This window comes from Plasmodium inui, assembly GCF_000524495.1.
Source record: "Plasmodium inui San Antonio 1 unplaced genomic scaffold supercont1.17, whole genome shotgun sequence".
NCBI classification, from domain to species: Eukaryota; Apicomplexa; class Aconoidasida; order Haemosporida; family Plasmodiidae; genus Plasmodium; species Plasmodium inui.
The window spans coordinates 1-13,126 of record NW_008481851.1 but is presented as its reverse complement, the minus strand read 5'-3'; the positions used below and the strand labels follow the sequence as shown (position 1 = coordinate 13,126).

At 42.5% G+C, this 13,126-nt stretch overlaps 4 protein-coding genes across 4 annotated transcripts; all 4 read left to right on the top strand.

The window, feature by feature from the left end:
* Window positions 1-4,862: 4,862 nt before the first annotated feature.
* Window positions 4,863-6,831, top strand: C922_03732 (hypothetical protein; the record flags this gene model as incomplete). Its single annotated transcript, XM_008819321.1, has 2 exons — window positions 4,863-5,105; window positions 6,712-6,831. The coding sequence occupies 2 exons, from the start codon at window positions 4,863-4,865 to the stop codon at window positions 6,829-6,831; spliced, it is 363 nt and encodes a 120-aa protein (XP_008817543.1).
* A 1,253-nt stretch (window positions 6,832-8,084) lies between these two features.
* Window positions 8,085-8,342, top strand: C922_03731 (hypothetical protein; the record flags this gene model as incomplete). Its single annotated transcript, XM_008819320.1, has 1 exon — window positions 8,085-8,342. The coding sequence occupies one exon, from the start codon at window positions 8,085-8,087 to the stop codon at window positions 8,340-8,342; it is 258 nt and encodes an 85-aa protein (XP_008817542.1).
* Window positions 8,343-9,328: 986 nt separating this feature from the next.
* C922_03730 (hypothetical protein) lies at window positions 9,329-9,895 on the top strand (the record flags this gene model as incomplete). The annotated part of the gene is made up of 3 exons (XM_008819319.1): window positions 9,329-9,355; window positions 9,417-9,608; window positions 9,716-9,895. 3 exons carry the CDS (start codon window positions 9,329-9,331, stop codon window positions 9,893-9,895), a joined length of 399 nt encoding a protein of 132 aa, XP_008817541.1.
* A 2,086-nt stretch (window positions 9,896-11,981) lies between these two features.
* On the top strand, window positions 11,982-12,973 carry C922_03729 (hypothetical protein; the record flags this gene model as incomplete). The annotated part of the gene is made up of 1 exon (XM_008819318.1): window positions 11,982-12,973. A coding segment is annotated over one exon (990 nt), but the record flags the coding sequence as incomplete, so codon positions are not given.
* Window positions 12,974-13,126: the final 153 nt, after the last annotated feature.

The window sequence follows — 13,126 nt, the reverse complement described above, 5'->3', positions numbered from 1 at the left end:
AGTACCGTCCTGTTTACAGTAGTGTTGTGTGGATAATACTTCCATTTGAACAGGATATTTGCTGAAGGAGTATTCATGACTTGGAGTACTGTTATCGGGACACTACAGATGTATGTATAGTACTCATATCTAAAGATGCCTGATATGGCTGGTACGATGCCATTTGATGAGTGGCAAAGTTAATCCCGTATTATTAAGTAAAGTAAGGAGAGGTGCAGAATTCATGACTTACCTTTGTGCCGTATGAGGAGGTGCGACCGTTACGCAACGTGTGGAAGTTGCCGTAGTACCTCCGTATAGAGGATACCTTTGTGTAGGACACATGGATGTGTGAATTGCCTTGTTAGTTCAAAAGGACTAATGTTATGTATAGAGTAGTTTGTCCTGATGAGTAGAACTGTCCTTGGAATAACATTATTTGAAGGGTCGTCATGTTGGTATAATGGCTGGATGATATGACTTCGGCGAATCTGCAGATCCGACAGTTGGCCTCGAATCATATTGTCTAAACAGTAGAGCTATGCCAAGGGTACTATAATGTGAACCGTATTATTGTGTCAAGAATACTGATTTTCCAGGTGTGTCATTATTCGTAGGGTAATATTCTATGAAGTGCATGCATATTCTACAGGGGCAGATGACAAGGAAGTATACATGTGTCCCCATTTCCCATGGTGACGAATGCGGAAATTCTCGTAGTACTGTTATATGTGGGTATTAATGGTTGATCTATGCTGATATCTGCAGAGTATGATTCTTTTAAGAGCATAGTTCTATAAGAACTACAGATAATCAGCAAAACTGTTCTGTGAGCGTACTCATATCTCCCTAGTGTGATGTCTTGGCGTGCACAATTGTGGTGGGAATTTGGATACCCCCCATGCACAATTATTAAAAGAGGTGGAACATCATGGCTTATTGTTTAGGCTTCTATTATAGGCAAAGCATCCAATTCCGGAATTCATAGCACTTTCTGGAGTGTTATTATATTAACAGCCGTATAATGTGTGGAAGTGCATGATTGGGGGAGTACCGCTTGAGCAAGTGTACAAATGTTCGTGAAGGAGTCTTGTCTAAGAATTACTTATTCGCTCCCACTGGTAATATTCCCAGAGTACTATTCTGTGAATAGTGGGGATGTTTGCGGAGTATCAATATATTAAGCATAACATTGTAAAGTGAATACTACTGTACAAGGAGTACTATGATTTAAAGTGTATGGAAATGCATGCAGTATCGTTATCCTTATCCGTCGTCCCAGGCAAGGATGATAATGTATAAATGACTCCATTGTAAGAAGTAGACGAATATACTGGGTGTATTATTATAGGAAAGGTAGGATGATATAAACAGAACACATGTGTCTAAAGTGTCAATGCTGGTAAAGAATACAACTGTATCAGGAATATTATTGTATAGGTTTACCGCTTATGTTGTTATTGTAACGAAGGGAAAATATTTTACAACTAACACAGAGCTTGTAGCACATTAATTTGAAAGAAATTATTGTCCCTGCACTCAGGTGATATGTAGAGAGAAGGGAAAATGAGGAGTGGCATTCTGTGGAGTGCAATGATATTGAGAATACAGTATTGTATGAGGGATACAGATTTTCTCAAAAATCGTCCTTTGAAAGATATGGATTCTCCTACAATATGCCCATCGAGAATGCAAAAGTGTGTGAATTGCGGGCTATGTGTTCCAACTTTCGGTTCCTATTCTTTGGGCGACACCAGTCATTGATAAGTCTAGATCTCTATGAAATAGTATTATGTGAAGAATTGAGGGCTACATTCTAAACAAAACAGCAAGCCATTAATTACGCCCAAGTGCAAGCGGTATAGCTTTGCCGAATGTATTATTGCCGGAGTAATACAATAGAGGCAGAAATACTTGCATATGGACAATGCAAGGATTCTAGCGGAAATGTTGTTTGTAATGTACAGTGTCGCAGGAATGCTTTCATGTGGAGGCCTCATAACATAGCGTTTTAGATACGACTAATTGGAGAAAGTGACTAATTGAGGAATAATGATTTATGTGTAGTATTATTTAAAAAATATCGCTCCCCCCAGGACTACGGGCCTGTGGAATGTACGCTTAGCATACAGCCCTATTATATGAACCATGCGTCTATACCTCCAGTATTATTTTGTGTACTGTATACATGTCTCCTGAATATTATTCTGCACCAGCTTCATATTTTACAGTTTTTTTATTTGGAGACTATTATTGGCTAAAGATAACACATCTCGATGGGGAACCATGATATCAGGAACATAATCGTGCGGGTTCTATGACTATGACTGGAATACGTTTATAAGGAAAAGTTACGCCAACGGGTGCTATTATTTGAAGAATAGAATGAGGCGAAGGATATACACTTTTTTACAATACTGGTGTATTGAGAATACATTCTTCCCAGCCATTTTTAGGTGGGTCCAGAGGGGAAACGTCTTAAAACACTCACTGCACGGAATGTGAACCATCATGGAAATTTCCCTTGTTGAGTCTTGAAAATTTAGAGTTTTCGGCAACCTAATTTAAAGGGCCGTATTTAGTAAGAGATAATAGAGTGGATACAGCGGTATTCTTCGAGGGATTCCAATCACTAAGCGTTACACATATATAAAAAATACGAGATGCCTGCGATATATTTGTAATAACTGTAAGAATCGGCCTTACAACAACTGTTTAGAGGATAAGCTTCTGTCAAGGGTAATATTCTATGTAAAACAGTGCTGTGTGAGGAGGAAAATTGTTTAAGATAATACAAAGGTTTAGGAAGTCAAATTTCATGAGGAGGACGGCAGTTGTAACGATCATACCATTTCGAGAAAACAATTGTCTCCAGACGAATTTTATTCGTGGAATACTCATATACCAATCCTGGGGCTATTCATGCTGTATAGAAAACTCAGGGATACTATCACTAAAAGGGGTTTCAACATACCGAGGGTGCTTATATATAGGAAGAACTTTCTATAGGCAAAGTAAAACTGTAAGTACAATAATACGTCGTGAACTGTGATTATTTCCTCTCAATATTATTAAGATATAGATTCAATAATTATCCGGGTACTATTAAGAGACAATGATTACGGAAGATTTGCACACCTGTTTTAATCTGTAGTATTTTCCTCTTAACAGGACTCCAGATGGATGCGGTACTATTAGAATATAACAATTATGTAAAATGAAAGATTAAACTTCTTAAATTCTAGGGAGGAAAAGGAAATTATAAAAGGAATAGTAGTATATAGAACGGGCTGTTTGTCACGGAGAGTTAGGAATAATAATAAAATCGAAACAGAGAAGGGGATAAAATGAGCATAAGAATAAGAATCCAAATAAGATATTAAAGAATCGTTAATCTAAAAGGGGGAGGAGCAACCATATAGGAGCGGATGACTATAATAGAATGTATATACGAATACAACTGAAATATTTGAGAAAATTATCTACTTCAAAGAACGAAGAGAGATATATGTAACACCATATAGATACACCACAAACCAGTGGAGATATCAACATGATGGTCAAAGTGGAAATGCCTAAAGGGAAAGGTACATAATTAATACATACAGAAGAGACAACAGGAGAAGAGAGGATACAGGGAAAGGTACTCAGGGGATGAAGATTAGACACTACACCCAAAGCATAGAACCAAGAAACACATTAGGGGTGACACATAAGGAATAATGTGAGGAGCAAATCTTTCCCTCTGACAAAATAGATATATGGAATCGAGGGTTTCCTGTTTTCTAACATATAAGCAAAAGACTAAAAACAAATAATATCTTGAATCTGTGGTGAGTTCATGAAGTATAATAGATAATACAATAACTTCCTTTTTTTCCGTATCTAAGACTATAGAGGATGCTATAACGGGCGTGTCCTTATTCACCACAGGAGGATGTAGAATGTTAAGTGGTCTTCATAACCCCTTTTATGTTTAAGCAAGTATAGAAGTATACGATGCCTAAATTCCTTTAATAAAATAAGGAACTATCCTATAAACAGGTCTACTAGAACCGTAGAGTTATTAGGTTCTTCTGAAAAATGAGAAGAAGTGAATAAATACATGATCATTTTGGCAGTGATATGGTTCTTATATCAGTTTTAAGTGTAATGCTATATGGGCATATAGACAATAATAAAAGAATCCCCTCCAATAATAAGGAGTCAAATAGTTTTATAAGCATATTGTGTGTTATTCCACGTGATTAATTAACCCGAATTTTCGAATGTATTGGGGAGTTATTGTGGGGATCATCTGAATAGACAGAGGACTATTTATGTTTCGATAGATTATAATAATATACATTTATGCTGCAGGTGGAAAAGGAATAACTGTTTAAATAGTTGGATAAAGAATGTTGTAGCTTATATGATATTTTCTTTGCTATATAGCATATCATGGGGGGGGATATGAAAACAAATGTCATGAGCTGCTAAGAGCTAGATAACCAGAGTGATATAAAGTAGCGGAGAAGCATAATATAATGGTTAAAAGTTTACTGATAGAACATAGTGTATATAATAACAGAAACAGAGGGACAGAACAGAAGAAACAAAGGAGAAAAGGAGAGGAAAAGGCAATATGGAAATTACGCCATAATAAAGAAGATTAAGGCATACAAGCCCATAGATGAGACAATGTAGTGTAGGACAGAAGAGGGAGTGACAGCACAGAAAGGAGTAGATAGGAGGGGGTACCGACTAAACCAGGAAGGGGACGCTGTAGACGGTGAAGCAAGTTTAATAAGCCATCTGAGAGAACAACACGTATGAGAAAGAGGATCACACCAGGATATTTAAGATAATTCATATACAGTACTTACTAGAGGAGGCAGCAGCAGATGAGCCGGCCGCGCGCGAGAGCGAGAAGGCAGAGGAGTAGAGACAGCAGCAGGAGAGAAATATCCAGATTTTACGAAAAGTATGGCTCTACAGAAGGAGGGAATCTCACCAGTATACAATCAAATATTATGAAGGACGAGGAGAGTAAAGCACAAGGAGCAGTACGTTGCCGAGGCAAGACCAGCGGTCAAGTGGACAAGGAAGAACAAGTCCTGAGAGTTAAGTCTTGGGATAGAATGAAGGTATCGATGCCTACCGGGCTCCCAGAGGGAAAAAAGAAAATACCTTAGCTAGAATTCTATATTATTAGGAAATTATCTCCAAGCAGGGAAACGCGAAGAATAAGCGTACCGATGCCGTAAGGATAATACTAGTATATCAAACAGGGGCAAGTGAAGGAAAAACCCCAAGAAGTGTAGGATGAATAACGATAGATATATATGGATGGACCGGTGAAGAGGAATTCCCTAATGCATATATAGGGAAATTCTAGATTAGAAGGTTAATAAGGCAAATTCCCAAACAGTAAAAGGGGAAACTTTGATAAGCAGCAGGCCAACACAGGGGCGAGTGGTCCTTATGAAGTGATGTAGGGATATATGTATATAAGAACCTCATAGTGGATGAAAACGATAAGGTAGCTCGTAAATCGAGAAGCCAGAGCATCAAACATATGATATAAGCACGAGCAGAATGGAGGCACCACCCCCAATAAGACGATAAGAAGGAACTCTGCAACCCCACTACAAGATAAGGGGGGTTAGATACAAATAACAGAGCGACAGGAGACGACAGAAGAAGGAACGGGGAACCTAACGACACAGTAAGGAGTAACCGTATTATTAGGAAGAGGAAGTCAACAGGACAGTCTCAGAGAAGGCAAAAGCGGGGGAATCAAAAAAATAGGAAGGGGCGGAGGGGGAGGCAAAAGTTCAATAAGGCGCAAGGAAGACAATCCTGAGGACTGGTAGATTAGAATGGCAGGGGAGAGAGATAGCGCTACCTGCGGCAGTAAGAGTTAGCATAGGAGAGCAATTAATTAGGAGGATGAGATACGAGTAAGGAACAAACGCGAACCCCATAGGACCAACCCTAAGAACACGAGGGAGAGGCCCAACGAGCCACCGAAGAATAGGGGAAGAGCCTTATTTCCAGCTGAAGAGATATAAAGGAACAGGATATAATATGAGGAAAATTAGCACGATTACGAAACCAAGCTGAAAGACAACAAGAGGGGCACTGAGAGGCAGCTGATGATGGGAGGACAGAGCACTATATAGGGGAAACAGCTAAGGGGACCACAGAAATTCAGGGTGAACCACGAGGTTCCCCAGAGCCTACAGGGATTACCTAAGGAATCCCAGGATAAAACGAAGACTGAGGGAAAGCACAGCTTACAGCCGACACATGGACAGGGGAGCACAAGCCCCAGGACAAGAGGGCATACATTAGTTACGATCGGCCACTCGGCGTAATCTGAGGGAGGAAATTACCGGAAAAAGGATGATTAGGACAATAAGCTTTAGAATCAAAATGCAGACACCAGAAAGGAGCCGAGCAGCCTTTAGAACTAAATAAGCTCCTAAGACTAGAACTCCCAGGATATGACGGCCCCCAGGATAGAAGCATGTAGGGGACATTAGGGACAGCTCCCCCCTGAAGGAACTCAAATATGCTCGTGCAGAAAGAATCAGGGGTTAAGAGGGAGACTCAGCAACAACAAGGAACAGAAGGGGGATAAAACGAAACCAACACATGAATGCTAAGAGGGGGATAAGCAGACTAAAGGTTGAACAGTCAAGTTAAAAAAGGACGGCCACTCAAAAAACCACTCCCTATCCGGATAAGAGGAGCTTGGCCAATGAATCTAAGACCATCGTCACCAAGAGTAGGAGGAGGGGTAACGGAAAGGTTTGCAAAAACAAGATAAGGGGCATGAAGAAGAAACATGGCGAAATAGGAGGCTGATAGACTCCGGACCAGTTATATGCAAAACATCTGTATTAGGAGGCAAGAGGGGGGGCCAACTCCAGCAGCAGGCGTCTAAGCCAGGCACCCCCAGGAAGTGCAACGCTAAGGGGGAAAAAGTGGAAGAGAGCATAAGAGTGAACAAACCAAGAATCCAGCCAGAATAGAAATACCAGGATTTAAACAGATGATATATATAAGTATGCTACAGGGAGTACGGGGACCTCGCTGGAAGGATATCAGCGGCGCGACCGAGGACACCCAGGCGGGGAATCTGAGGAACAGCCAAGAGGGAGATAAGTACAACTCAAAAGAAGTGAAATAAGACTAAAACACCCCAAGAAGATGCCAATAAAAGAGGAAAAGACATTTGCTTGAGTTCAGCAGGTAACTCAAGCAGAATAAAATAAGGGATAGTCAAATTAACTGAAGTTACCGAGGAATGAATATTCTTAACGTACCGAAGCCTACATGGATGCCTCCTGGAAGCCTAAGGGAAGCTAAGGCAAGTGGAGCAAAAAACAGTCACAGATCCGGCTCCGTAGGTGAATCCCCAGGAAAGCACTTTATGCGCGGGAGGCGAAGGTTCTAGAGGAGGATAGATTCCAACAACTCTGGAACGGGGTGGAGTGGGATCCTTTCCGAAACGCGATGACTGAACAGAGTATCGTCAGCCTAAAGATTGATTAGATTAAAAATTCCTATAAAATAAAAGAACAGGTATTTTTTTAGCGGAAGCAGAAGAAGACATGAGAGTCTTCCCTTTCCGGGGTGGCTAGACAGGGAAGCCGCAGTGAAAAAGTGAAAGAAAATTCTGCTAAGCGAAGGAATCCGAGACCAGTAAACGTAGCAATAGGAACCTCCTATCCTTTACGAGGCTGAAGGAATAAGGTCGCGAAGATTCAATACTAGGGTACAGGAAAATAGATATGGGATCCCCCAAGAGAGGAAGGAAAACAACAGAGGATTCAATTGAGCGCCTGGGAAGGGGCAAAATAATCAGAAGTTAAACACGTGCCTGTATCTTAAACTCCTGCTAGGGTAATAAAAGAGAATCTGAATAATAGCAAAGAGCTGAACACCTCTGCACTTGAGAGGAAAAAGCATCTTAAGGTAAGAATCAAAACATCTGGAAAGAACAGCGGGGGGCATCTAAGGAAAATCTCTTAATTCATTCACCCTAAAGAGGATAATCAATAGGAAATAGGGCCGGACAGGTGGGAATACCAAATTAGGCGGCGACAAATAACCAAATGAATTGGAAGATTCACTCAGAAAAACTCTTACACACCAGAGGATTTCCAAATATGAAGTCAGAAGGCAGGGAAAATGGAGGAGAGAGTAGTGCTGCTCCCGAAAGGGGAGTCAACAGAACAGGAGATAGGGTAAAGGGGAGGAGGAAACTGAAAACCCGACAAGCCAACGAGCTAAAGAAAGAGTCAGCCGGAATTTCCTCATATCGTACCGGTCCTATAAGCAGAACAATTAAGACAGATATGAGACTCCCATAAGAAGATACTGAGGACTAAGCAGGGAAGGAACTCCGAAGCCCCACTGAATATTCCCCCACAGATGCAACCGAGAAACTCACACAGATAACAAAAGTATAAGACCAAAGCGAACCCAGGGAGATACAGAAGGTACCTCGGCGAGATATAAGGGGACATAACACCACACTCGCACTCACTGTGTTACAATATAGAGTTAGAATCGAGCAGATAAATATGGATCTAAAATTCAGGAGGGAAAATCCCGGGTGAAAATCCAGGTTGGAGCAAAGGAGCTAGATTAGTGTGTATAAAGTCCAAGCTCAAACAGAAAATGACAGACTAAATAGGAGCCATAATGAAACCAACTGCGGCACGCGTAAAGGATGGATCAAGAAAAGCTTACCCCCCCAAACAGGTCCCCACCAATGCCACGATATAGACTGAAAACCCCAAGCAGGAAGGTACAACAGTTAATTACCCCTTTCAGAAAAATGCCCGATCCTTTATCGTTAATGTATTAAGAAGACTGACGTATGAGATAAGGCAATCCATCTCAAAGCCCATTATAGAAATGCGAATATACTACAGGCAGTTACCAAGAAGTCACAGGGCACGTACAGAAAATTAAACAGGGGTTTATTCAATTCTCTGTTTGGACTAGTGCACTCCCGAGGACGGCCAAAAGGCGAGGCAGAATGTGGCACTGAATGAACGAAGAGGATTTACTTGAAGGAAACCATTATCGGAAGTGGATAGACCAAACTCCAGAAAATCCAGGTGCATTCAGTACTATATAAGGGAGTATATGATCCAAAATTATTAATAGGCTTCCTGAAAGAAATGTAGCCGAAATTATAGTCAAAACGAAGAAGGAAAATCGTCTCGGATATACCTTGCCCCTAAGAGTAAGATTAATCCCCCCCCTGGGGGGGACATTTGTGTTAATTAGACTAAGAAGGATGAACGAATAATGCCCACAGCGTCCTATAAGAGTGGATAAAACCAAAATGCCAATACAGGACCAGAAGGAATCAGTATAACAGCTGAAGCGACTTAGAAAATACGCCAGCAACACGCAAGGTTTCCTAAGTTCAGCTGTATATAGGCCCAAACGAGAGAGAATCCCACCCGAGGCACCTCAAAAATAGCAGTAAGGTATACTGGGTAGAGTCCAAGAGGATTAATACGAGCAGAATATCCAATCTAGTCAAGACCTCCCTACCAAATACGGAAGCTGGAGCCAAGAAGACAGGAATCCGCAAGAGTATGAAAGTACAGATGTGGAGGGTTAGAGGTCTCCCAATTGGCCCCCCTTGAGATAATGGATGACACGTGTAATAGAAGCAACAGAAACCCCCTCACCAGGGAAGCAGAAGTAATTTCCCCACAGGCAGCGCAGCCTACTGAACAAGCAAGAATACAAGGAACAGACCGAAGGAATAAGTATAAGGGCGAAGACTCTGGCCCCACAGATAAAGAGTGATCAAAGGAGAAACAGGACGGGTGATCCTGACATCTTACGGTTAAGCAGCGGCAGTCACAATAGATCTGAAGACAGCAGAGCTAAGTACTAAACCATTGAAATCTTCCAACCCCCGCAACCCCCCTACCACAAAGAGGCGCCCTTACGCGATGTAGGCAGCCTTAAGAGGTCAAAAAGAGGCTGTGAAAAGAGATGCGGTACAAGGAGAACCTAGGAGGAAGAGAACTGGGGAGTCTTCAGCAGCGTACGAATAAGGTATCACTTAAAGAGATATAACAATATACAGAAAATGGTGCCGAATCAGGGACAAAGGGTACCAATTAACATATACTCTCTAGAGAAAGGAGCGCTGGTAAATAAATATTGCAGAAGAGACAGGGATCGTGCGGAATTGTATATATTAGCAAAGAGGAGGCTCCACAACTTAGAGGCTCAAGAAGTTCCAGAAGAGAGGAGCTCCTGACCACCGAAATAATCCTGGACAGAAGCCCAAACTTTTAGGGAGAAGAGTTAAACGTTAAGGTCAAAATGAAGAAGATCGTAATGAGGCCCCAGGCGTGAAGGCATTAATTAGGCAATGACTGGAAGAGGGAATAACCGCAGAATAGTCCAGGAATTACAGTACGGCGGACAGGAAGCGGAGGAGTACGCCAGGGAAGGATTACAACTTGGGCATAACTCCGGAGCACGTGCCAAATGTCCCTCTGCAGAAGATCAACGGTCGCTGGATAAGGAGATAAGATCAAGTATGAGGAGGAAGTCATTATAGGCAATTAGAGTGAATTGAGGCAAGCGATATTTGTGTCAGGGGGTATATGGAAATAACAGGCGAGGTGCCAAGACGAGGTTTGGGCTCAACCACGGGCTTATTAGTCCGTTGCATGTAATAGTGCATCATCAAGGAAACCCAGTATGAAAACCAAGAGGCGGACATACAGACTCGTAAGATGAAGGCTAAGTAGGATTAGCGTTTTCTGGTAATTCCCGCTCCGAAAAGAGTGGCGTTTAATCTTGAAGAGAAAAAAAAGAGGCCCCAACTGACTAGTAATTGAATTGGAGTACGGGAGTTGATGAAGTGCCTATCCGTATGTAATAGAGCCAGACTGCCCTTTAAAGGGGTATAAGAGATATAAGAACTAGCCGCTAAGGGTAAGAAAATCAAAGCAGAGCAATGTAGAAAATATCAGTAATACCTCCCCCAGTTGAGATAGCCAACAAGAAGTCAGATCCTCTCCGCTGCATGAGTCTAAGCCCAACGCGCCGGAAAAAAATAATCGGACCAGAGAAGAACCTGCAAAAGACAATCAAGCACTGGCCCGCAGAAGGAGGAAGAAGATTGAACACATGGATCAGGACGAATAGACCGTGGCACTGAGGCGTGCGGAAGGATAGTATAAGAAATGTAGAAACTTCAATTCAGGGAAGGCCCTAACCAGTGCTACGGGAGGTGCATTCCCACATAAACCAAATCAGGAGAAGAGAAGAAAGAAGGGGAGAGCAAGGAATTGGGGCCCTTTCGGGCGAAGCCTGTGAAAGAAAGACTCAAAGGAAGGTGAATCTCTGGCAGGAACAGAAGAGGAAGGAACATACCCCTCGTCGAATTAAGAACAAATAGCTATTCCGAATCGTGTTCACGAATGATGCGTATAGTAAGGAATGAAGACGTTCAGCCTAGGGGAGGTCGAGGTTACCCGAACTGGAAGCAATTAGGGGGAAGATTCAGGGAGGGGTAGATTGAAGTAAAGAAGGAGAAATTCGATACCGAGTTGGAGTCAAGGAGGCTATCCGAGGACTACCTCCATACAGTACTATAGTACGCCTCTATAGCAGGGGCGAGCCACAGGAATAGGACAGTAGGGAAGGGAGGGACTGGATACGCACTCCCGAAGGAAGTGAGAGGAGAAAACGGACGCCGACGAACAGGTGCGAATAAACAAATAATCCCAAAGAGTATACTGCGGCGACTGTTTAGGCGTTCATCCATTAAGGGTGATACCTCCCATTCAGGGGCTGATTATAGACAATGAATCCCAGAAAACATAAAGTTAAGGAATAGGAGAGGAGCAGAGGCGTCATAACGAATAGATTAAGTTAAGTCCTATTGGCAACTGAAGAATCCTACCTGCAACAGGCGCTACAGGAGCAATAGGATAAATACCCGCAGACACGGGAAGAGGATGGCGTCTGTATTACCGGGGTATCTGGGGGAATTATTGAACCACACGGAGCTGAAAACATATTGCCAGCAGAAGACAGCCTCTCAGGAGGGAATCTGTAGATTCCTAAAACCCGCCGACAAACAGGAAACAGTCTCGGAGTGGGTATATGACGATGACAGTAGATGGAAGGAAGTGAAGAATAAAAGGGGTATATATTCATTAACGAGAGGAGCTTGTATAGATATCGAGATGTGGTTGAGTACATTGAGCATCACCCCACAAGCAGGAAGGAAGGAGTTATTGACGGGGTGTTCATATGATGACTATAAGTCAAATAAGCAGAAGAACAGCAGCGGGGAAAGCTGTATTCCAAAAAAAGCAATCCTGAGATGGCATGGATTAGGAGGGAACAGGTCATTGTTCCTGAAGCAACCAAACCAGAAAACTTTGCAGGTCTGTATGGATATAATGAGGATAATACTATTAGAAGTGGGCCTAACAGTCAGTGGCAGACGTGTAGATCAGGAGAAGGCTATGCAAGTAAATATCTGCGACGGAATATACAAGAGGTTTAAAGAATGGGCAGGTGAGGAGATCGCCCATACCATAATGGAGCAGTGGTTCGATATAGAAGGAGGGAAGAGAACCGGCGCAAAGGGATTCTCACTAAGCGGAAGGGATTTGTATGAGATTATGACGGAAGCTGTTGCAGGAGTTGGAAAAGGGGATAAGGACACCAAATGTACAAGAGTGACGCCTTCAGCGGAACCCAACGAGAATGACGAAGTAGAATATACGACGGGGTCCCAACACGAAGTACAGGTCGAGGAGACTCGGAACCGGATCGATGAGGTTTGGAGGAGCATAGAGGAAGCAGGACATCAGGTAGGAGTCAGGGAGATGGGACCTGCAGAGGGAGGGACCTTCATTGGGGAGAGGAGAAGGAATATGCACTCTGTTAGAATCAGTCATATGGTTCTCAGGAGGCCTGGAAGTGGAGGAGTGGGGTAGTAATATTACACTTGTTTCCGTATAGGAGCAGATAAGGACAGCTTTAAGCGACAGCCAGGAAAGTCTAGGCACGGGAGGGATTATCGCGGGAGTGCTATCTATCGTACTAGGAATGGGCAGTGTCTATGGCATTTATAGGGTATTAAAACGAA